A 26,347-nucleotide genomic window follows, 5' to 3' on the forward strand; every position below is an offset into this window, starting at 1 on the left:
CACTTTACAACCAATGTAGTCACTGTCATAATGTATGAAACACAGCAGCCAATTAGCACACAGCAAGATCCCATAAACAGCAAAGGGAAATAATGGATATTTGTTTTAGCAATGTTGATTGAGGGATAAATATTTGCCAGGACACAGGGGTAAGTCTGCTGCTCTTTAAAGTAGCACCATGGAATCTTTCACATCCAACAGGCAGGGCCTCAACTGAATGTCTCATCTGAAAGTCAGCACCACCATCAGTATTGCATTAGCGTCAAATGATCTAAACCATCTTATCTTTTTAAATTCATTTACAATGTGTGGGTGTTCCTGTCTAGGCAAGCATTTATTGCCCATCCCTAATTGCCATTGAAGGTGGTGGTGAGCTGCCTTCTTGAACCACTGCAATCCCTGTGGTGTAGGTACACCCACCGTGCTGTTAGGGAGAGTTCCAGGATTTTGACCCAGTGAAGGAACAGTGATATATTTCCAAGTCAGGATGGTGACTGGCTTGGAGGGGAACTTCCAGGTGGTGGTGTTTCCAGCTATCTGCTGTCCTTGTCCTTCTAGATGGTAGTGGTCGTGGGTTTGGAAGGTGCTGTCTAAGGAGCCTTGGTGAATTCCTGCAGTGTATCTTGTAGATGGTACACACTGCTGCCACTGTGTGTCGGTGGTGGAGAGAGTGAATGTTTGTGGATGTGGTGCCAATCAAATGGGCTGCTTTGTACTGGATGGTGTCAAACATCTTGAGTGTTGTGGGAGCTGCACTCATCCAGGTAAGCAAGGAGTGTTCCGTCACATGCCTGACTTGTACCTTACAGATGGTGGACAGGGTTTGGGGAGTCAGGAGGTGAGTTACTCGCTGCACGATTCCCAGCCTCTTGTCTGCTCTTGTTGCCACAGTATTTATATGGCTAGTCCAGTTCAGTTTCTGGTCAATGATAACCTCCCAGGATGTTTATAGTGGGGGATTCAGTGATGCTAAGGCTATTGAATGTCAAGGGTCGATGGTTAAGATTCTGTCTTGGTGGAGATGGTGATTGCCTGGCACTTGTGTGGCGTGAATGTTACTTGCCACTTGTCAGCCCAAGATGATTTCTGCAACTGTCTCCAGTCTGCACCCCCCCTCCCCCCCCCCCATCCCCATCCCCATGGGCACTGAGGCAAATTGTCCAGTGCAGATTGGGGTTGAACCAAGAAGGACGGAGCCCAGCATCCTCACAATATATAATACTCCAAAGACCAGATAGGATATTTCTTCCAGATTCAGCAGTGACCGAAGCCTCTGTTTTGAAACAGTGTGAAAAGGAGTATTAAAATGGCAGATCTGTCATATACAGTATTCTCCAGGCCATCTAAATACTGTCAGGTGTGATATACTAATGCAGATAAACCACAAATACCTTGTGAACTGACTGAATTAACGCAATTAATCAAAAATTCCCTTCTCAGAATAAAAAAGAGGATTTGCATTAAAGGTCATTTGAGAATCTCATTCCATGGAAAATAGACACTGGAGAGGATGTGGTATTGGGATCAAAAAGAGTGGTTAGTGAAAATGGCAGAAACCCCTCAACAAGCAAATGGCCTTTTCTGTTCCTACACACTGCCAAGTTCACCACAGATTTCAAGGATAAAATTCCTTCATCTCTTCACCATGTTTAAATTCAAACTGAATATTTCTCCTGGGATTGCATGCTGGCATTTGGGAATATTTCTCCTTGGATTGTATGTTAGTGTTTGGGAATTTTCCCAAAACCTAGTACATAATTTCAGATATCAGCCACCACAGCTGTTTCTGGCTGACCATTACAATAATGGAAGATAAACACTGGTCCAGCTGGTTACAGGGGTTTGGAAAAGCACTGGGATTTTCTATCAGAATCTACAGATTCTGTTTTACAGTCTAAGAAACTTGTTGACTTCCTGTGATGTTACATACACATAGATGTAGAGTACCATGGGAAACTAGAGCAGGGTCCTTAATCCTAATTCAGTGCCCATGTTAAACTTAAAAATATATTAAACATTGGAAGTATAATATTAAACAACAAAACTAAAATTAATTTAGTTTCACTTATGTACAGGCCAAGAAGGTGGGAGGGACATTGCAGCCTCCCCATGGTGAGAAGGTAAATTACAGTATGACAAGTTTACATATGTTGTTTCAATTATAAATTTGGTCACAAGAACTTAACAATGGCAAAAAGAAAGTGAGACAAGAATATGGGAAGTGCTCTTTGCTAGATAGAAATTGTTGCAACTGTAATACTTATAACAAAAATATTGTGTATGCACTTCCTGTACTTAAAGGTATAACAAGAAAGGAACTCTCCAGGAACACACAATTCCAGTGCAAGAATGTCTGCATTCTCTTACTTGATCTGTATAAATTCACCCAGTGTTTATTTAACAGCAGCAATCTCTTGACCTTGATATAAACTTAACCAGTGTTTACTCAACAGCAATTTGACAATGTAGCCTTGAAGAGAAACATATTTACATTCTATTTTGCATTATATAAGGCTCCTGGCCTTGAACAACAGAACCTCTTACTTACCGTGATCCAGGAAGATTTGATAGTTTTATGTAATTTTTTTATATCTAGTGCAAGACAGTTACATCAAGATCAGCCACAGAAAAAATAACATATTTGCTTCAAATTTCCCAAGAAACCATCAAGAAGACATTAATTATCTTTTACTCTGAGCACATCTCATACAAATCTCTTTCCAAATTCTGCATCCTTATTTCGTTCTCACTCAGCCTGACAATAAAACATCAAATCTTTCAGCATCCAACAAGCTCGACCATAGAAGATCCGCTCGGCTAAACAACCACAGAGTCTGTCATGAGTCTCAAATTGAGACTGTGCCACAGGTCAGAGTAACATGAAGCCAGCCCATACAATGGGAAAGTCCTGATATCCCAAAGCTCAACATCTTGAAGGTTACTGACCTATTGATGCAACTAGAGTTAAACAGGGGTTCTTTAAAACACAATCTCAAAAATTAATTTAAATATTCTTTTAAATTACATAACACACTGAAGGCAACTGAAGTTCCTCATGATGTCACCTGCATGACTGAAATTTGTACTGTAACTACATTTGTTAATCCACTGACGATCCACAGGTTCAGAAGATTGCCTGCTTAGTTAAATACAGGGAGGGGGGGGAGATAAAAAGTGGGATAACAGGAAAAACAGTGAGATTGCGGAGTGGTTACTGCTGATTGCTGAGCACTAACTTTCATTTTGCTGCATTGTAGATTTAATTGCGAGCGGTGCTGGGTCTTCATTTTGGTTCTATTTCTGATTTAGAAGGACAGTGTATGCTACAATGGTCCCAGTTACAATGCAGGTCAGCTCCTTGCTTCTTTGTTTCTTCTTAAAAGAATAATCTCAGATGGGAAACCTCTAGGGCACACTGGCCTGAATGTCTTTATTCAGCAGGGTCGGGTACCCCACTTCCAGCAGCTGACACAGGGCAGCTGGACCCTCAACAGTTCAATACAGGTAGGATTGTTGCTTGGCACTTGGGGCCAATTTTGGCTTGCCATGTCTAAGAGTTTCCATTTGACCCAGAGAGCAGCAGTGTAATGTAACTGGATCCTTCGAATAGTGATGCGGTACAAACCTGAGAACATTAAATAAAAAGGGAGATACTGTGTCTCGTAATCTACAAGTGACTACTGAATATCCTTCATCTTTAACCCAACAAAAATAAAATCAATTTTAAAAGGGTAAAGGTCATAGAATCACTGCTAATTAACAGCACTCTACAAAGCATCTTTCTCTAGTTATCATTCCATTGCGGCGGCTAAGACAGTGCAAGACCATTAGATGAGCCTCTCCTCCGGGGGCAGCTTCAGGCCATGGCTGACTTGTGTGCGTGCCCCAATCTGCTCCTGCTGGCTAGGGTTATATGTCCCCTCATCTCTCCGCTTTCCCTTCAGCTTTATGAAGACCACGGCGAGGATGATGACGATGAGCAGCACACCACCGATCACACAGGGAGCCACAATGGCAGCAATCTGTTCAAATAAGAATCAACCTGCAGGTCAATAACTTGCATTATCCCTATCCAGGCTTCAGCAAGCCCATATTACTAACATTTCCAATATCCCTTTCCAGCTCCTGAAGGTGCTCAATCCCCACTGGAGTTCAGGCAAAGTTAACCCTCCAAAAATCTACTCCCAATACCCATGCTTCGGATCCGAGTCCAGAGCAGTCAATTCAATCACGGGGTATTTTGTGGCTGTGCCACTGCGTAGCTGTCACTGAACACCAAAGGAGAAGAAATGTGGCTCATTCCACCCCACCCTATTCCTGGAAACAAGATTCCCAAAGCTACGTTGCCAATGGAATCAGGCTTGACCCTGGCCTATGGAAGTAGCCTGGTAAATAGCCTTGAGTTCGGCACAGGCTCAAGACAGAGCTCACTATTCCGTATTGAATATTTCAGCGTAAAACTACTTAGTGCAGCTTCTTACGGGTTCAATGGGAGCCAACTGCATTGCTCAGAAAGAGACAAGATATCTCGAAACAAAAAGTGCAACAGAAAGTCAGAGAAATGGGAGCTCTCAGGATGGAAGGTCCAAGGATGTTACATCCCACCACAACCCCATACTTTCCAATAAACCAAATGATTCTCACCATTTAATTAGCTATTAAACAGAAGCTACAAGCAGGGAAAGAAATTTCACCCCATGTTTTTTCTGGGGCGATGCAAATGTTCCCCCCTCCGACTACCCCTTTACTGTCAGAGAGCACAACCAAACAGGACTCTATAAACAAAGGGCAGCACAAAGCAACTCTGCCCATCCCAGTCTCATCCCATGCACCAAAGCTGAAGGCCAGAGACACCAACCTGTAACAAGCCCTGATACACAACTCAATCAGCATAGCACAGTTAAAAGAAAGGAAGGTGTCACTTACTGGTACGTCTGATCCAGGTGCCTCTGTGGAATTTGGGCTTGTGGTGTTATCTACAATGGTGAAAAATCAAAGGAATTTTATTTCCAAAGAGTATAAAATAAAATGAGCCAATGGTCAATGAGAACACTTCCTGGTCCAGTGAAAACCATCTGAAACTTGAAATGTCACTGATGTCAAATGAACAAGTTATTCCAGAAAGTAAAGACAATTAATATCCGTTTCCTATAGAGGGGACTCTACTTTAAAAAGAACATTTCATGCTAAGCATGATTCAGCCTCACAGGCCAGGGGACCCCTAGGTCTATGTCAAGATGCTGACACCAGAATTTAACAATTGGCCTAAGCTTTCAACTCCTCTTCCCCTGTCAGAAGAGGAAATTCGAGCTCCCAGTCCTGATTTTGATTCAGCCTCACAGCTGGAATTGTGAATCTCAGAGATGGGCCACAAGATGAGATTCAGTTGCAAGGTTAATTATGTTGCTGGCATTAACATGCTTGAGTAAAGCACCAATAGACAACGTCTACCCGACCACAATAAAAAAAAGCACAAGGCATTCAAGATGGAAGAGGGGGAATCTTTGGAGAAGTTTTCTTAAGCATAGCTCTCTCTTGCAATCCACTTTACCTGTGACACAGTCACTTTTTTAAAAAATTTGAGATCAAGTCTTTGGATCTTCTGTCAAATTCTGGCATAGAAACAAAGACAATCCCAAAAACTCAAAAGTTGTCACGTAAAGACACTCTGTTCCTTCAGACTGCACTGAAGTTCCTATCTGCTCCCTCAGGCTGGTGCACAACATCTATAAAATGGAAGGGAGGGAAAAACTACAAAGTAAGACTTGTAAAGCCAGTACTGATGACAAAACTAAAGTTGCCAACTGCCTCACTGGCTGTGAGCCTGGTGCAAAACACTGATTAGAGCTAAAAGCTGTTACTGTAGCAACAAGAGCACCTTGAAGATCATTCCAGAATCATGCAGCTCACAGTTACGTGAACATTCACAAATTCACTCACCACCATCACAGACAGAAATTAAAGATCCGTTGTAAGCATTGAACATATCAATCTGGTCTGCTTCATGCATTCAACCACGGAGGAAGGTTTGGACAAAGTTGGGGTGGGGGCAGGAGACGGGAAGAGAATAGCGAGGACAATTCCCCCGGGACAGTTATTTTTCTCCCCCCTGGGCATGGGTTCTGAAAATCTCTCCACCTCTAATTTCCTGAATTGCCCTGATTTCCCTTTCCAACCCTGCACAGGTGGTTGCATCTTATCCCATCCCCCAATACCCAGGTCTAGTTGACATTGTACTGAACAAATAGTCCTGAACCATGTTAATGAACAATCCTCTCCGTCATTGCACAAAACCAACCTCACTCTCGGAGGTTGTTTTTTTCCCTGTCTTCATGTTTCACAAGGCACCATACAGAGAACAAGCATTAATTCACTCCCATTTCCTGTTCACAGATCCACTTGGTAATGATTAACCAATAATCATCATAAAGACAAACTCTCTCAGTTAGTTTCTAGCCCACTTTAAATATCAATTCATCTAAATTAACTTCTCCCAGTGGAATAAATATTATTTGAAAAAAATATTATTTATTCAGGATGTTTCTTCTGGCTGGAGAGAACTAGGAGGTGTTATCCAAGGTGTCAGCCACTTAGGACTGAGATGAGGGGAGATCCTTCACTCAGTGGGTTGTGAATCTTTGGAATTCTCTACCCTGAGGGTTGTGGATGCTCAGTTGCTGAAGATATTCAAGATATAGATTGACAGGTTTTTGGACGCTAAGGGAATTAAGGAAGATGGGGATAGTGCAAAAAAGTGGAGTTGAAATAGAAGATCAGCCAAGATCTTCTTGAATGGCAGAACAGGGCCAAGGGGTGTATGGTTTATCATTGTGCCTATTTCTTGCATTTTTATTTTGCAGAGTAATATACATTTAAACTTGGAGCTGGCTTGGGTGGATGCAGTCACCAGAATGCAATGCAATGAGGTAAGAAAGGAATTGCAGAGCTGGAGATGGAGATGAGCACATCAGGGTCATTACAGAACGAGTTACTCCTTACAAATGCAAACAGTAACACAAAGATCATGGAGACAGTTGAGAAAAGAAAGACAAACCTTTTGTATTAGTGTCAGACTGGGAAAGATGAGAAACAGGAACTGGAGTAGAATCTTACCACCTTCACTGGGAGAGGCTTTCGTATGGGTGTATACAGGACTTAATGGTAGAAATGAAATTAATATGGAACAAGGGTTAATGAAGATTACAGGGAGCACATATTTAAGAAATTTACAAAAAAAATTTTAAAGGGGAGGTTAGATTGTTGCTTGAAAATGAAGAATGTTAAAGAGTGTGGGGAGAATAGACTCGATGGGTTGAATAGCCTGATTCTATAATGACACATTTCACAAATTCCAGGGTAAAACTGGAGAGTGAGCCTGTCCTGGGACAGGAGCGGAGCTTCAATAATAACCCAAAATTTCAATGTCAGCCCCTAAGATTGTAAGAAATGGGAGCAGAACCAGGCCATTCGGCCCACCAAGCCTGCTCCAGCATTCAACAAGAGCATGGCTGATCTGACTGTGTCCTTCACTTTCCTGCCTGTTCCCCCATATCCCACGACTCTCTTGTAGAACAAAACCCTGTCTAACTCGGCCTTGAATCTATTCAACGACCGAGCCTCCGCTGCTGTCTGGGGAAGAGAATTCCAAAGACTAATGACCCTCAGAAGGAATTCTTGGTCTTAAACAGGTGGCCCTTTATTTTTAAACTGTGCCCCCTGGTTCTAGGTTAACGCACGAGGAGAAACATCCTCTCAGCATCTACTCTGATGAGTCCCCTCAACATTGCTGCAATGATCAGAGTGAGCTGGAGATAACTGAAAACAACAATCTCTCTTCAAAAGGGATTTAACACTGGGGCATTGGTGGAACTCTGCACAACTCCAACGCCTGACATCGATTGCTACGCAGTGACTTCAGTAGGATAGTGTGTGTGAGAGAGAGTGTTCATAAATTGCGATACATCCTAATTACTGATGTGGTGACAGTAATTATAAAGGTACTGAGGATTCCATCAATTGATAAGTTATTACAAAAGACCAAAATTTGTGCAGATGACCAGCTTAAAAAGGGAATGTCTGCTCCTGAAGCGTGTTTTATACACTCAGGACATGCTGGACCCTGAGCTACTGCAGTCTGTGTGGTGAAGGTGCTCCCACAATGCTGCTAGAGAGCAAGTTCCAGGACTTTTAAAACAAGCTGCACTCGTTCTCTCAGAAATTAAATGTTATTTTGTTGATGTAAAGGTTGAACTTGGAAACTACTGATCTCTACAGCTCTGGTACATGTTCTCAGTGAGCGATCAGAAGCACTGACTGTTAGGACAATTCAGATAAAATCTGCACAATCACTGAGATATGCTCTCGTTACATGGATCCTATCATAAGATTGAGATTGCAGCCCAAGTCACACAGAAATGGTATGACCTCCTTTAAACAGATAAGAACCTGATTTAACAGCAAACTCAGAAGGGGAAAACAACAGACACAGAAGATGGGGAATACATGGTGAGGATTCCTCCACCCTGATCACTCCCCTGAGGTCTAGCTGGAGAGGGCAGTGTCAATCTCGACTATGACAGGAAGATAGACTATTTTCCACTAAGGGAGGTTCTGTCGAAGGGTCATGAGGACTCGAAACATCAACTCTTTTTCTTCTCCGCTGATGCTGCCAGACCTGCTGAGTTTTTCCAGGTAATTCTGTTTTTGTTTTGTGAGAAATCAGCCTGTGTCACTGGCGGGGTAGAGATACAGCCAGGATTGACCAGAGAAATCCGTCTCAAGAGTTCCTGGTGGGTAGACACAGAGCCAGGTTTGATGTTCAGCAACCTGGAACTGTTTAGTCAAAGCAGCATGGGCTGCCCTCAGTTTGTACAGTTTCAGGAAATGTTGCTTGAAATTGTTAAACTATAAAACATTGCAGCAATCTCAGAAGCTCAGAGTGAAAACATTTGAGTTCAAAGTACCAGATGATACCCAGCTGGGCTGTTTATATAGGTCATGTGAAGCCAGATAAAGAGCTGCCACCTGCTTGTAAATTGTATGAATACATTAGAATACTTCCTGAACCCTTGCCTGTGGCTTTCTCCCTTCTTACCCTGAAAATGTTGATTCACAGCAGAAGTGCTGCATTCACTGTCCATCTCCAATAATTTTTCTATGTGAGCTTTAGGCCGAGTGTCAGCTGATTATCAAACACTGACATCTAGGTCACAGATTCCTACTTACCAGCAAAGGCCGGGAGAGGGATCAGGACAAAAAGCTTGGCTACTTGTTTTCCCTTTTGCTTCAGAGGCTGATTACAGAACCAGCGGGTAGCTGGGTGCCAGGCGGGTAACACGGCACTGACCAGGCAGCCGGGCGGGTAACACAGCACTGACCATGGAGAGAACAAGGGCCCTTCCTGCCTTGAGTGGCTGAGCACATCAGTGGAAGCCAGTTCTACCAGCTGAGTCAGAGGGAATGGGCGGGGCGGCACACAGAAAGCTGTCTGAGAATCTGATTTAAATTAGGGCTTGAAGAACATCTTTTCAGTCCCACCAACTCCTCAACTGAAGGTTGTGCCAAATAGAGAGAGAGGCTTTAATAGGAGAATGGGGCTACTAGAATGGTGAGCTTTGATTGGCCAAATAGTCTCTTCCCATCCTTAACTTTTCTTATAAAACGTCATTTAAACTGATCCTGCAACAGAACAAATCACACTGACTTCCTTCTGATGTGAAAGGCCTATATCTCCATTGGTGCCTCAACACTGCACCAGATTATCAATGCAGAGCCTAACGGCAGATAGTCCACCACCAAGAGCCTTCTAAATGCCAACCTCCCTAACCTCGTCCTCAAAGCTTGGGGCTACAGGAACACAACACCCTGCACCCACCAGTCAGGTCTTGGTCAAAGACAACTTAACTTGACATTTTGTCGAAGTTTTTGTCTTGCACTCATCAGGACAATCACAAGAATAGCAAATGTCAAGGGAAGCAACAACTTTATCCTGTACGAGAAGACAGTGCTGACTGCACTCATACACATGACCGGTTCTCATACGGTATAAAGTTGTTATTTCCCCTGACAATGTTATTCTTGTGATTATCCTGATGAGTGCAAGATAAAAAGTTTCGACAAATTGTCTTTTTTCAGCAAAACCTTTTCCTAAGTTTGAACCATCAGTGGGATTATATAGGAATTTAGGAATTGCTGCAGAAGGTCAAGGCCCATCCAATTCCTCTTCTACCATCCCGCGTGTTACAATGATGGAGTTATTGTCTAATCAGAGTGATCAGTCTCTCCCAATGAGTCTACAACAGACACAGACATGAGCTGAGGAAAACCACCAGGGGTGGAGAGAGTTGGGAACCACAGGTCCAGAGTTACCTGTTCCTTCAAAGCATACTCTGCTCACCCCACAACAAGCCTCAAATAACCAACTTACCCCATCCCAAAATCTGCTTTCCCTTTCAAAATGAAGCCAGGTCAGACACTGCAAAAACTGTCTCCACTCCAACACCCCTCAAAGTTGTGAAAAATAATTAACTCACCAACTTGAGTGGAGCTCCTGGCGCCAGCCAGCAGAGAGACGGCTGGAAGATACTGTAGCCTCTCCATCGCTGCATCAACAGGCACTGAGACTCACGCTTCTCTGACCCTTGAGAAACTTGGGTTAAATAGTTCTGAGCATTGAAGATCCCAACAAGTCCAAAAGGTGTTCGAGACAGATCACACACTTCAAAACCTCTCACTTAGAAACTTCCAGAAGATCAGCATTGGAGCACAATTCTGGTACAGCCTTGACCAGAACTGATGGGGATCCCCAGGCAGGCGCACTGTAGGGGGAATTCCTTTAATTGTCACTGTGATATACACTGGGTATATCTTATATTTTAAAAGCTAATCCCAAGTCATACAGAATTCATCTCCGCAGATTTTAGCTTCCTCTTGGCACCAAAAAGCTCTAAAAGAAAAGATTAAATTATATTTAATGTTATAAAATGCTTAATGACTGTGGCATTATGATCATCTATTACTCAGGGGAAAAGGGGGAGATGGGAGGGAATCAGAGACAGTGTTTCCAACTAAACTGCAGTGACTCTGTGGGAAAGGAGACACGTGGAGAGGGCAGGATTGGACCCAGTGGTGATGTCCCCGTCATGGTTAAATAACTTGTCGATGTTCACAGACGATGTTGGAAGGACAAGTGACTCAAAATTCCACAAGGCAGCCAAGGCCGAGGGACCCGCTCAAACGCCAAGGCCCAGGGACCCGCTCAAACGCCAAGGCCCAGGGACCCGCTCAAACGCCAAGGCCCAGGGACCCGCTCAAACGCCAAGGCCCAGGGGCCCGCTCAAACGCCAAGGCCCAGGGGCCCGCTCAAACGCCAAGGCCCAGGGACCCGCTCAAGCGCCAAGGCCCAGGGACCCGCTCAAACGCCAAGGCCCAGGGGCCCGCTCAAACGCCAAGGCCCAGTGACCCGCTCAAACGCCAAGGCCCAGGGGCCCGCTCAAACGCCAAGGCCCAGGGGCCCGCTCAAACGCCAAGGCCCAGGGGCCCGCTCAAACGCCAAGGCCCAGGGACCCGCTCAAACGCCAAGGCCCAGGGGCCCGCTCAAACGCCAAGGTCCAGGGGCCCGCTCAAACGCCAAGGCCCAGGGACCCGCTCAAACGCCAAGGCCCAGGGGCCCGCTCAAGCGCCAAGGCCCAGGGACCCGCTCAAGCGCCAAGGCCCAGGGACCCGCTCAAACGCCAAGGCCCAGGGGCCCGCTCAAACGCCAAGGCCCAGGGACCCGCTCAAACGCCAAGGCCCAGGGGCCCGCTCAAACGCCAAGGCCCAGGGGCCCGCTCAAACGCCAAGGCCCAGGGGCCCGCTCAAACGCCAAGGCCCAGGGGCCCGCTCAAACGCCAAGGCCCAGGGACCCGCTCAAACGCCTAGGCCCAGGGGCCCGCTCAAACGCCAAGGCCCAGGGGCCCGCTCAAACGCCAAGGCCCAGGGGCCCGCTCAAACGCCAAGGCCCAGGGGCCCGCTCAAACGCCAAGGCCCAGGGACCCGCTCAAACGCCTAGGCCCAGGGGCCCGCTCAAACGCCAAGGCCCAGGGGCCCGCTCAAACGCCAAGGCCCAGGGACCCGCTCAAACGCCAAGGCCCAGGGACCCGCTCAAACGCCAAGGCCCAGGGACCCGCTCAAACGCCAAGGCCCAGGGACCCGCTCAAGCGCCAAGGCCCAGGGACCCGCTCAAGCGCCAAGGCCCAGGGACCCGCTCAAGCGCCAAGGCCCAGGGGCCCGCTCAAGCACCAAGGCCCAGGGGCCCGCTCAAGCACCAAGGCCCAGGGGCCCGCTCAAGCACCAAGGCCCAGGGGCCCGCTCAAGCACCAAGGCCCAGGGGCCCGCTCAAGCACCAAGGCCCAGGGGCCCGCTCAAGCACCAAGGCCCAGGGGCCCGCTCAAGCACCAAGGCCCAGGGGCCCGCTCAAGCACCAAGGCCCAGGGGCCCGCTCAAGCACCAAGGCCCAGGGGCCCGCTCAAACACCAAGGCCCAGGGGCCCACTCAAGCACCAAGGCCCAGGGGCCCGCTCAAGCACCAAGGCCCAGGGGCCCGCTCAAGCACCAAGGCCCAGGGGCCCGCTCAAGCACCAAGGCCCAGGGGCCCACTCAAGTAGTTCGCCAATCCACAGCAAAACTAAAATAACAGACAGGTTTCTTTAAAATGAAAAAAAGAACATGAGGTAAAACATTCTCCAGTGTGTCTCTGTGAATGTCCAAGTAGTAATTAAAATGTGTTAATACAGCCCATGCCTGACTGAGTGACTCATTTATTCTCAGGGCATCTCTGTGGTGAGAAGCACAACATTGAAACCAAGTACTGGAAATCTGAAACAAAAAATGGAAAATGCATCTGTAGCGAGAGAAAACAGCCCCAAAAAACCTTGGGAAAAGTATTTCATTGGCTGCCAAGTGTAGTTTCTGTTCTAACGTAGGAAGTGTGACAGCCAATTTGTGTACAGCAAGATCCCACAAACAGCAAAGACCATCCAACCTGTTTTTAGTGATGTTAGTGATGAAATATTGGGTGTGACAACAAACCGAACTCTCCTGTTCTTCAAAATAGTGCTGTGGGATTTTGTGGGGGGTGAAGAAAATAAAATACATCCAGAGACTTGGAGAATGTGTGAATAGTTAAAGCAGGAGAGCTATGAGGAGCTGGTAAAGCAGAGCAGGCTCCTATGAACCATTCCAACACTCACACAAAAGTAAAATATCGCAGATGATGGAAATCTGCAGCAAAAACAGAAACATGCTGGAAGTGCTCGAAAGGGTCTTGGCAGCATCTGTGGAGAGTTAACCTTTCCGGTCAAGATGACCCTTCATAAGCTGCTGAATATTTCCAGCATTTGTTGATTTTATTCAAGTGAGCCATTGTTAGGTGGTTTAACTCTGAGGTTTCACTGCCAAACTCAGTGTTTCAGGTCATGAAGGAGATACCAGAGAACAGCATCCATTCTCAACGCCACATCTTCGTCGGGGGTCACACTCTGCCAACCCCCACACACCACCAAACACACACACGCGCGCGCGCGCACACACACACGCACACACACACATGCACGTGCACACAATCCCCACACAGACACCTACCTATAGGCTCACTCACTGACTTTTCCAGAACTGCTTCATCCAATTCAGGGCCATAGGGAGTCGCAGCCTATCCCGATAGGGAATGGGCACTAGGCAGGGCACACCCAGGACCGGACACCAGTCCCTCACAGGGTACATATGCCCACACTGGAGGACAATTTACCATAGCCGTTCCGCCTGACCAGCAGGTCTTTGGATGGTGGGAGGAAACCAACACGGAAATGGGGAGAAGGTACAAACCTGCAAACCACACACAGACAGACACTGGGGTCAGGATCGAACCTGGGTCCCTGGAGTTGTGACCATGTGGACACCATTCCCACAGCCACGCATCATTCCCAGAGACACACATACACTATCCCCACATGCTCACAGAAACACAGAACCCTATCTTCATAATAATAAAATCAAAACACTGCGGATGCTGGAAACCTAAAATTAAAACAGGAAGTGGAGAAACTCAGCAGGTCTGGCAGCATCTGTGGAGAGAGAACAAAACAAAAACAGAATTACCTGGAAAAACTCAGCAGGTCTGGCAGCATCGGTGGAGAAGAAAAGAGTTAACGTTTCGAGTCCTCATGATCCTTCGACAGAACTTGCGTGGAGAGAGAAGCAGTTAATGCTTTGAGTCCGTGTGACTCCCTCACACACACACACACACACACACACACACACACACACAATCCCCCTCCCCTACACACAATCCCCCCTCCACCCACACACTCACTCTCACACACACACACACACAATCCTCCCCCCCACACACACACAATCCCCCTCCCCCCCACACACACACAATCCCCCCTCCACCCACACACTCACTCTCACACACACACACACACACACACACAATCCCCCTCCCCTACACACAATCCCCCCTCCACCCACACACTCACTCTCACACACACACACACACACACAATCCTCCCCCCTACACACACACAATCCCCCTCCCCCCACACACACACACAATCCCCCTCACCCCACACACTCACTCTCACACACACAATCCTCCCCCCCCACACACTCACTCTCACACACACACACACACACACACACACACACACACACACACACAATCCTCCCCCCCACACACACACAATCCCCCTCACCCCCCACACACACACAATCCCCCTCCCCTACACACAATCCCCCCTCCACCCACACACTCACTCTCACACACACACACACACACACACAATCCTCCCCCCTACACACACACAATCCCCCTCCCCCCACACACACACAATCCCCCTCCCCCCCCACACACACACACACACACACAATCCCCCTCCCCTACACACAATCCCCCCTCCCCCCACACACACACAATCGCCCCTCCCCCCACACACACACACACACACACACACAATCCCCCTCCCCTACACACAATCCCCCTCCCCCCCACACACACACAATCCCCCCTCCACCCACACACTCACTCTCACACACACACACACACACACACACACACACACACAATCCCCCTCCCCTACACACAATCCCCCCTCCACCCACACACACACAATCCCCCTCCCCCCACACACACACACACACACACACAATCCCCCTCCCCTACACACAATCCCCCCTCCACCCACACACACACAATCCCCCTCCCCCCACACACACACAATCCCCCTCCCCCCCACACACACACAATCCCCCCTCCACCCACACACTCACTCTCACACACACACACACACACACACACACAATCCCCCCTCCACCCACACACTCACTCTCACACACACACACACACACACACACACACACACACACACACAATCCCCCTCCCCCCCACACACACACAATCCCCCTCCCCCCACACACACACAATCCCCCCTCCACCCACACACACACAATCCCCCCTCCACCCACACACTCACTCTCACACACACACACACACACAATCCCCCTCCCCTACACACAATCCCCCCTCCACCCACACACTCACTCTCACACACACACACACACACACACACACACAATCCCCCTCCCCTACACACAATCCCCCCTCCACCCACACACTCACTCTCACACACACACACACACACACAATCCTCCCCCCCCAAACACACACAATCCCCCTCCCCCCACACACACACAATCCCCCTCCCCCCACACACACACAATCCCCCCTCCACCCACACACTCACTCTCACACACACACACACACACACACACACACACACACACAATCCTCCCCCCCACACACACACAATCCCCCTCCCCCAACACACACACAATCCCCCTCCCCCCACACACACACAATCCCCCTCCCCCCACACACACACAATCCCCCTCCCCCCCACACACACAATCCCCCTCCCCCCCACACACACACTCACTCTCACACACACACACACACACACACTCACTCTCACACACACACACACACACACACACACACACACACAATCCTCCCCCCTACACACACACAATCCCCCTCCCCCCACACACACACACACCCACACACACACAATCCCCCTCCCCCCCACACACACACAATCCCCCCTCCACCCACACACTCACTCTCACACACACACACACACACACACACACACACACACAATCCCCCTCCCCCCCACACACACACAATCCCCCCTCCACCCACACACTCACTCTCACACACACACACACACACAATCCCCCTCCCCTACACACAATCCCCCCTCCACCCACACACTCACTCTCACACACACACACACACACACACACACACACACACACACACAATCCTCCCCCCCAAACACACACAATCCCCCTCCCCCCACACACACACAATCCCCCTCCCCCCACACACACACAATCCCCCCTCCCCCCCACACACACACAATCCCCCCTCCACCCACACACTCACTCTCACACACACACACACACACACACAATCCTCCCCCCCCACACACACACAATCCTCCCCCCACACACACACACACACACACACAATCCTCCCCCCTACACACAATCCCCCCTCCACCCACACACTCACTCTCACACACACACACACACACACACACACAATCCCCCTCCCCTACACACACACACACACACACACACAATCCCCCTCACCCCCCACACACACACAATCCCCCCTCCACCCACACACTCACTCTCACACACACACACACACACACACACACACACACACACACACAATCCTCCCCCCTACACACAATCCCCCCTCCACCCACACACTCACTCTCACACACACACACACACACACAATCCTCCCCCCCACACACACACAATCCCCCTCCCCCCACACACACACAATCCCCCCTCCACCCACACACTCACTCTCACACACACACACACACACACACACAATCCCCCCTCCACCCACACACTCACTCTCACACACACACACACACACACACACACACACACACAATCCTCCCCCCCACACACACACAATCCCCCTCACCCCCCACACACACACAATCCCCCCTCCACCCACACACTCACTCTCACACACACACACACACACACACACACACAATCCTCCCCCACACACACACACACACACACACACACAATCGCCCCCCCCACACACACACACACAACTCCCCCCCACACACACACACACAACTCCCCCCCACACACACACACACAACTCCCCCCCACACACACACACACAACTCCCCCACACACACACACACACAACTCCCCCACACACACACACACACAACTCCCCCCCACACACACACACACAATCCTCCCCCACACACACACACACACAATCCTCCCCCACACACACACACACACACACACACACACAATCCTCCCACCCCCCCCCCCCACACACACACACACAATCGCCCCCCACACACACACACACACAATCCTCCCACCCCCCCCACACACACACACACACAATCCTCCCACCCCCCCCACACACACACACACACAATCCTCCCCCCCACACACACACACACAATCCTCCCCCCCACACACACACACACAATCCTCCCCCACACACACACACACACACAATCCTCCCCCACACACACACACACACAATCCTCCCCCACACACACACACACACAATCCTCCCCCCCCCCCACCCCGCACAGACAGCTCCTCTGGGCAGTACATATAGATCTGAACTCTTGAATCGGATTCACTGCATTTACAGAACTCCCAGGGATACCATCCGCGACTCTTAGTGTGAAAGAAAATCCCAGAAGGTTAATGACCGAACTGAGGACCCAACGACCTGAAAAAAATACCAATATTAAGAAGAGATTTTGTCATCGCTCTGGTTTCGAAATTTCGATTATTGGAATGTGTAACCCAATTAACACCCAGTTTCCTGAATCGCAGGTAATTCCATTAACACAAAAGCCCAAAGCACCGAGAGCGGATCCAGGCGCCGAATGAAACTTACCGACTGAAATCAGCAAAAGGAAACTTCTTTTCACAACAGAAGCTGCTGAAATTTCTAAACCCCAACTTTTATTAAAGATTTGAATTAGATAGCTGGCTGCACGGGGCGAGCGCCCGAGTTTCCAGCTCTTACTTGCCTCTCTCTCTCTCTCTCTCTGGAGCTCCTGCCCCACCTCCAGCCAACATTTCCGATTGCAACACCTGAACCTTGGGTAACCTGAGAAAGCGGGAGCCCAGAAAAAGCTTGTTAATCGGAGCAAGGAGAATGGACCCGCCCCCGCACCGAAACCCCAGCAAATACCCCATCGGAAACCCTGGAAACTAGAAGGTGTTTGTCAAAGTCCAAAAAGTAAACGTTTAAATCAGTCACAATACAACAGATCCTGCGTTTACCCTTATGACGACCATTCAGAACTACTTCATTGGCTTTAAAGCACTTTGAATGTCCCGAAACTAAAGATTCTACACCAATGCAGGGCTAACTATAAAGCTCTAAAAGACGCTGTATAAAAACATTACTAAATGTTTGTGCTTTTTAAAATTGAGGGTCAGGATTGTCGAATAACATTATAATTTTTTTTAAAAACAGATTTGACCCCTGGCTGTGTGACTGCTCCAGTTACTGTAACACAGGTTTGCCACGAGAATAACCCAGGGGCCAGTTGTTTAACCCATTCCAACTCACTTATCTCATGCTACATCCCAACAGCACCTTAAATGGCCAGATGACTACAGCTGAGGAAGTCCATTCAGCCCATCTCCGTCCGACCTTCTCCCGTCGCAGCGACCTAAATGATTCCAAGATTTTCGCTTCCGTCACTGTAACTGCAAGTTCATTCCTCATGTGGTTAATCGCTGCTCGTGTGAAGCATTTCCCTGTTTGAACCTGTGTCCCCTACTCTTACTGGTTTCGTTTTATTTGAAGCAAGGAGCTGGATTTAATCATTTTTTGTGCCATTTAGTACCTTGTACATGGCTCCTCTTTTCAAAGTTTCTCCAATCTTTCCTCATGACTCTTTACAGGCACTTTACAGCCTTCCAGACTTAATATTGAGTTCAACAATTTCAAATCATGAACTCTCTCCTCCATCCCCACCCCCTTTCCGATCCCCCCTTTTCCAATAATTTATCATTTTTTTACAATATATTTTTTCTTTTCCCTCCTATTTTTAAATTTATTTCAATCTATTGTTTTATCTCCACCTTTTAGCCCATTTCAGTCCCTTCCCCCTACCTACCCCCCCACCCCACCTGCACAGGGCTATCTGCCACTAGCTTGCTTCCCTTAATGTTCCCATTATCCCATTAGCACATCCTTTAGATATTATCTAAAACACCCCTTTGTCCTTTTGTCTATGACATCTTTGGCAGTCTCTTCTTGGCCTCCACCTATCACTGGCCCTCTATCGAGCTCTCCTGTCCCACACCCTTCTACCAGCTTATATTTCATCTCATTTCTGTATGTCTTCGTTCTGATGAAGAGTCGTACGGACTCGAAACGTCAACTGTATCCCTCTCCACAGATGCTGTCAGACCTGCTGAGTTTTCCCAGGTATTTTTGTTTCCTCATGACTCATTCTTCTGAAGGGAGGGATCAACTTTGCACTGTTCACATAATCATCATTTCAATTATCAAATCGTGACACAAATCTCCTTCAAAAACAGAAAGAAAAGGTCTTTTCCCTCTTCTGGTCTTCCCCCTGGTCTCCTTTCACAGGCCATGTACAGTCTCCCCACGTGATGAACGATTAATCTTCTCAAGAAGGAATTTTGGCACAAAAACTCAGCAGCTTTGACCTGTGGATTTTCCCCAACTGGAAACTGGATTCAGATTCCCTCAACAAAGTTTCCCCAACTTGTATCCTTTCAGAGATAAAAAACAGAAAATGCTGAAAAACTCATCTGTGGAGAGGCAGAGTTAACGTTTCAAGTCCAATATGACTCTTGATCAGAACAGTTTGATATTAGGATATCCTATCAGTCTGGCTGGATATGAAACCTGGCTACAGATGTGTAAAGACAATATATTAATCCTTCCTTTTGTTAAGTCTGTAGGTTCCTTCAGAAAGGATCCTTATGATTTCTGTTGCAGCAAGTAAGATGGGAAAAATGTCATGTACGTTTTAAATGAAAGAGTACAAGTTCCACTGATGCAATGATCCCTCCTGCCTGTGTATTTGTTTTCATTATCCTGAAGTTAAACTAGATGTGGGACAATGACACTCTTCCTGAATCAGCCTCAATTGTACAGCACCTTTCATATTGAAGGAATAAGTCTCAAGTTGCTTCACAGACATAAGAGCAGCTACTAGGAGCAAAGATTTGGTCAAAGTGAAGGAGAAGAGTGGAGAAGTGGTTGTTTCTAGGCAGAAATTCAAGGGCTTGATGGCTGATAATGGCAAGATAAGGGGGGCAGTAACCAAAATACAATATTTCCTGTGTGAGTTTAGCCAGCAATTGTTGGTAATCTCTTAAACAGGTAAGCATCACGGCCTACCCTCACCCCACCCTCATCCAACCACCACTTCCTCTTCACCATGGACGTCCAATCCCTCTACACCTCCATCTCCCACCAGGATGGTCTGAGGGCCCTTAGCTTCTTCCTTGAACAGAGGCCCGAACAATTCCATCCACCACTACTCTCCTCCGTCTGGCTGAACTTGTTCTCACACTGAACAATTTCTCCTTCAACTCCTCTCACTTCCTCCAAATAAAAGGTGTGGCTATGGGTACCCGCATGAGCCCCAGCTATGCCTGTCTCTTTATGGGGTATGTGGAACATTCCTTGTTCCAGTCCTACTCCGGCCCCCTTCCACAACTCTTTCTCCGGTACATCGATGATTACTTCGGTGCTGCTTCACGCTCTCGTCGGGACTTGGAAAAATTTATTAATTTTGCTTCCAATCTCCACCCCTCCATCATTTTTACATGGTCCATCTCTGACACTTCCCTTCCCTTCCTTGACCTCTCTGTCTCAATCTCTGGTGATAGACTGTCCACCAATATCCATTACAAGCCTACCGACACCCACAGCTATCTCGACTACAGCTCCTCACACCCTGCTTCCTGTAAGGACTCCATCCCATTCTCTCAGTTCCTTCGCCTCCGTCGCATCTGTTCCGATGATGCTACATTCAAAAACAGTTCCTCTGACATGTCCTCCTTCTTCCTTAACTGAGGTTTTCCACCCACGGTCGTTGACAGGGCCCTCAACCGTGTCCGGCCCATCTCCCACGCATCTGCCCTCACGCCTTCTCCTCCCTCCCAGAACCATGATAGGGTCCCCCTTGTCCTCACTTATCACCCCACCAACCTCCGCATTCAAAGGATCATCCTCCGCCATTTCCGCCAACTCCAGCATGATGCCACCACCAAACACATCTTCCCTTCACCCCCCCGGCGGCATTCCATTGGGATCGTTCCCTCTGGGATACCCTGGTTCACACCTCCATCACCCCCTACTCCTCAACCCCCACCTATGGCACCTCCCCATGTCCACGCAAAAGATGCAACACCTGCCCCTTCACTTCCTCTCTCCTCACCGTCCAAGGGCTCAAACACTCCTTTCAAGTGAAGCAGCATTTCACTTGCATTTCCCCCAACTTAGTCTACTGCATTCATTGTTCCCACCGCGGTCTCCTCTACATTGGAGAGACCAAACGTAAACTGGGCGACCGCTTTGCAGAACACCTGCGGTCTGTCCGCAAGAATGACCCAAACCTCCCTGTCGCTTGCCATTTTAACACTCCACCCTGCTCTCTTGCCCACATGTCTGTCCTTGGCTTGCTGCATTGTTCCAGTGAAGCCCAACACAACCTGGAGGAACAGCACCTCATCTTCCGACTAGGTACTTTACAGCCTTCCGTACTGAATATTGAATTCAACAATTTTAGGTCTTGAACTCTCTCCTCCATCCCCATCCCCTTTCTGTTTCTACCCCCTTCCTTTTGTTTTCCAATAATTTATATAGATTTTTCTTTTCCCACCTATTTCCATTATTTTTAAATCTTTTATGCCCCCCCACCCCCACTAGAGCTATACCTTGAGTGCCCTACCATCCATTCTTAATTAGCACATCCGTTTAGATAATATCACCAACTTCAACACCTCTGTGTTCTTTTGTCTGTGACATATTTTGATTATCAGCTCCTATCACTGCTTGCTTGTCCCTACAACCACACCACCACCCTCCACTTCTCTCCCCCGACCCAACACCAACCCCCCCCAACCTTAAACCAGCTTATATTTCACCCCTCTGCTTGGATACATCTAGTTCTATTGAAGGGTCATGAGGACTCGAAACATCAACTCTTTTCGTCTGATCTGATGCTGCCAGACCTGCTGAGTTTTTCCAGGTAATTCTGTTTTTGTTTTGGATTTCCACCATCCGCAGTTTTTATGTTTTTAACCAAACTACCTCCACTCCACCCACTGAACCCTATCCCAAACCTCATCCACAATCCCCCAAACCTCCACTCCCAAGCCTGCCCACACCTAATCTCAGCTAACACTCACCCAACCACATCCTCATCTAACCCCAGCCCACCAACTCAATCCTGCCGCATTTCTTCCCAGCCCTGCCCATTCATCCCTGCCCCACTCAACCACACCTTCATCTGACCCAACCCCACCCACTCCCTGCACCATCATCACCCAGTCCCCCACCCACTCCCTGCACCATCTTCACCCAGTCCCCCACCCACCCACTCCCTGCACCATCTTCACCCAGTCCCCCACCCACTCCCTGTACCATCTTCACCCAGTCCCCCACACACTCCCTGCACCATCTTCACCCAGTCCCCCATCCACTCCCTGCACCATCTTCACCCAGTCCCCCACCCACTCCCTGCACCATCATCACCCAGACCCCCACCCACTCCCTGCACCATCATCACCCAGTCCCCCACCCACTCCCTGCACCATCTTCACCCAGTCCCCCACCCACCCACACCCTGCACCATCTTCACCCAGTATCCCACCCACTCCCTGTACCATCTTCACCCAGTCGCCCACCCACCCAGCCATGCACCATCTTCACACAGTCCCCCACCCACTCCCTGTACCATCTTCACCCAGTCCCCCACCCACACGCTGCACCATCTTCACCCAGTCCCCCACCCACCCACTCCCTGCACCATCTTCACCCAGTCCCCCACCCACCCACGCCCTGCACCATCATCACCCTGTCCCCCACCAACCCACTCCCTGCACCATCTTCACCCAGTCCCCCACCCACTCCCTGTACCATCTTCACCCAGTCCCCCAACCAATCCCTGTACCATCTTCACCCTGTCCCCCACCAACCCACTCCCTGCACCATCTTCACCCAGTCACCCACCCAATCCCTGCACCATCTTCACCCAGTCCCCCACCCACCCACTGCACCATCTTCACCAAGTCCCCCACCCAATCCCTGCACCATCTTCACCCAGTGCCCCACCCACCCACTCACTGCACCATCTTCACCCAGTCGCTCACCGACTCACTGCACCAACTTCACACAGTCTCCCACCCACTCCCTGCACCAGCTTCACCCAGTCCCCCACCCACCCACTCCCTGCACCATCTTCACCCAGTGCCCCTCCCATCCACTCCCTGCACCATCTTCACCCACTCCCCCACCCACCCAATCACTGCACCATCTTCACCCAGACCCACACCCACTCCCTGTACCAACTTCACCCAGTCCCCCACCCACGCAGCCCTGCACCATCTTCAGCCAGTCCCACACACACTCCCTGCACCATCTTCACCCAGTCCCCCACCCAACCAATCCCTGCACCATCTTCACACAGTCCCCCACCCACTCCCTGCACCATCTTCACCCAGTCCCTCAACCACCCACTCCCTGTACCAACTTCACCCAGTCCCCCACCCACTCCCTGCACCATCTTCACACAGTCCCCCACACACCCACTCCCTGTACCATTTTCACCCAGTCCCCCACCCACCCACTCCCTGCACCATCTTCACCCAGTCCCCCACCCATTCCCTGCACCACCTTCAACCAGTCTCCCACCCACTCCCTGCACCATCTTCACCCAGTCGCCCACCCACTCCCTGCACCATCTTCACCCAGTCCCCGACCAAATCCCTGCACCATCTTCACCCAGTCGCACACCCACTCCCTGCACCATCTTCACCCAGTCCCCGACCAAATCCCTGCACCATCTTCAAAAAGTACCCCACCAACTCCCTGCACCATCTTCACCCAGTCCCCTCACCCACTTCTCCCTGCAACCATTTCACCCAGTCACTCCACCCACTCGCTGCATCCATCTCACCCAGTCCCCCACCCACACCCTGCATCATCTCATGCAGTCCCCCACCCACACCCTGCATCATCTCAACCAGTCCCCCACCCACACCCTGCCAAGCATCTTCACCCATTCCCCTTACACCCACTCCCTGCACCACCTTCACCCAGTCCCCCACCCACTCCCTGCACCATCTTCACCCAATCCCCTTACACCCACTCCCTGCACCATCTTCACCCAGTCCCCCGCCCATCCCTGCACCATCTTCACGCAGTCCCCCACCCACCCACCCATTCCCTGCACCATCTTCACCCAGTCCCCCACCCATTCCCTGCACCATCTTCACGCAGTCCCCCACCCACCCACCCATTCCCTGCACCATCTTCACCCAGTCTCCCACCCACTCCCTGCACCATATTCACCCAGTCCCCCACCCACCCAACCCTGCACCATCTTCACCCAGTCCCCCACCCACTCCCTGCACCATCTTCACCCACTCCCCCACCCACTCCCTGCACCAACTTCACCCAATCCCCCACCCACTCCCTGTACCATCTTCACCCAGTCCGCCACCCACTCCCTGCACCATCTTCACGCATTCTCCCACCCACTCCCTGCACCATCTTCACCCAGACCCCCACCCACTCCCTGCACCATCTTCACCCAGTCCCCCACACACCCAGCGCTGCACCATCTTCACCCATTCCGCCACCCACTCCCTGCAACATCTTCACCCACTCCCCCACCCACCCACACGGTGCACCATCTTCACCCAGTCCCCCACCCACTCCCTGCACCATCTTCACCCAGTACCCCACCCACCCACACCCTGCACCATCTTCACCCACTCCCCCACCCAACCACTCCCTGCACCATCTTCACCCAGTACCCCACCCACTCGCTGCACCATCTTCACCCAGTCCCCCACCCACCCAGCCCTGCACCATCTTCACCCAGTCCCCCACCGACTCCCTGCACCATCTTCACCCTGTCCCCCACCCACCCACTCCCGGCACCATCTTCACCCAGTCCCCCACCCACCCACTCCCTGCACCATCTTCACCCAGACCCCCACCCACCCATTCCCTGCACCATCTTCACACAGTCCCCCACCCACTCCCTGCACCATCTTCACCCAGTCCCTCAACCACCCACTCCCTGAACCAACTTCACCCAGTCCCCCACCCACTCCCTGCACCATCTTCACACAGTCCCCCACCCACTCCCTGCACCATCTTCACCCAGTCCCCCACACACCCACTCCCTGTACCATCTTCACCCAGTCCCCCACCCACCCACTCCCTGCACCATCTTCACCCAGTCCCCCACCCACTCCCTGCACCATCTTCACCCAGTCCCCCACCCACCCACTCCCTGCACCATCTTCAACCAGTCTCCCACACACTCCCTGCACCATCTTCACCCAGTCCCACACACACTCCCTGCACCATCTTCACCCAGTCCCCCACCCAACCAATCCCTGCACCATCTTCACACAGTCCCCCACCCACTCCCTGCACCATCTTCACCCAGTCCCTCAACCACCCACTCCCTGTACCAACTTCACCCAGTCCCACACCCACTCCCTGCACCATCTTCACACAGTCCCCCACACACCCACTCCCTGTACCATCTTCACCCAGTCCCCCACCCACCCACGCCCTACAGCATCTTCACCCAGTCACCCACCCACTCCCTGCACCACCTTCAACCAGTCTCCCACCCACTCCCTGCACCATCTTCACCCAGTCGCCCACCCACTCCCTGCACCATCTTCACCCAGTCCCCGACCAAATCCCTGCACCATCTTCACCCAGTACCCCACCCACTCCCTGCACCATCTTCACCCAGTCCCCCACCCACTCCCTGCACCATCTTCACCCAGTCACCCACCCACTCGCTGCACCATCTTCACCCAGTCCCCCACCCACTCCCTGCATCATCTTCACCCAGTCCCCCACCCACACCCTGCACCATCTTCACCCAGTCCCCCACCCACACCCTGCACCATCTTCACCCAATCCCCTTACACCCACTCCCTGCACCATCTTCACCCAGTCCCCCACCCACTCCCTGCACCAT

General features: G+C 50.0%; 2 protein-coding genes across 4 annotated transcripts; one reads left to right on the forward strand and one right to left on the reverse strand.

Annotated features, from left to right (window-relative positions):
- Positions 1–2,367: 2,367 nt before the first annotated feature.
- Positions 2,368–18,897, reverse strand: LOC121271170 (protein crumbs homolog 3-like). 3 transcript variants are annotated; one of them, XM_041176932.1, is made up of 5 exons: positions 18,721–18,895; positions 18,010–18,225; positions 10,533–10,945; positions 4,927–4,976; positions 2,368–4,022 (listed from the first exon to the last, which is right to left on the reverse strand). In XM_041176932.1, exons 3-5 carry the CDS (start codon positions 10,597–10,599, stop codon positions 3,828–3,830), a joined length of 312 nt encoding a protein of 103 aa, XP_041032866.1. In that variant the 5' UTR covers positions 10,600–10,945; positions 18,010–18,225; positions 18,721–18,895; the 3' UTR covers positions 2,368–3,827. The 3 variants fall into 3 exon arrangements, with proteins under 3 accessions (XP_041032866.1, XP_041032868.1, XP_041032867.1); XM_041176934.1 differs by lacking the exon at positions 18,010–18,225 and having other exon boundaries at positions 18,721–18,897; XM_041176933.1 differs by lacking the exon at positions 18,010–18,225 and having other exon boundaries at positions 18,694–18,897.
- Positions 11,174–12,672, forward strand: LOC121271158 (basic salivary proline-rich protein 1-like). The gene is made up of 2 exons (XM_041176917.1): positions 11,174–11,815; positions 11,920–12,672. Exons 1-2 carry the CDS (start codon positions 11,174–11,176, stop codon positions 12,670–12,672), a joined length of 1,395 nt encoding a protein of 464 aa, XP_041032851.1.
- Positions 18,898–26,347: the final 7,450 nt, after the last annotated feature.

The sequence above is a fragment of the Carcharodon carcharias genome, chromosome 30, assembly GCF_017639515.1.
Source record: "Carcharodon carcharias isolate sCarCar2 chromosome 30, sCarCar2.pri, whole genome shotgun sequence".
NCBI lineage: Eukaryota > Metazoa > Chordata > Chondrichthyes > Lamniformes > Lamnidae > Carcharodon > Carcharodon carcharias.

Coding starts and splice junctions, on each gene's coding strand:
- LOC121271170 (XM_041176934.1), bottom strand. CDS start 10,599: ATGGAGAGGCTACAGTATCTTCCAGCCGTCTCTCTGCTGGCTGGCGCC. Junction 4,977..10,532: donor CAGGAGCTCCACTCAAGTTG/GTGAGTTAATTA, acceptor TCACCATTGTAG/ATAACACCACAAGCCCAAAT. Junction 4,023..4,926: donor CACCTGGATCAGACGTACCA/GTAAGTGACACC, acceptor TTATTTGAACAG/ATTGCTGCCATTGTGGCTCC.
- LOC121271158 (XM_041176917.1), top strand. CDS start 11,174: ATGTTGGAAGGACAAGTGACTCAAAATTCCACAAGGCAGCCAAGGCCG. Junction 11,816..11,919: donor GGGCCCGCTCAAACGCCAAG/GCCCAGGGGCCC, acceptor TCAAACGCCTAG/GCCCAGGGGCCCGCTCAAAC.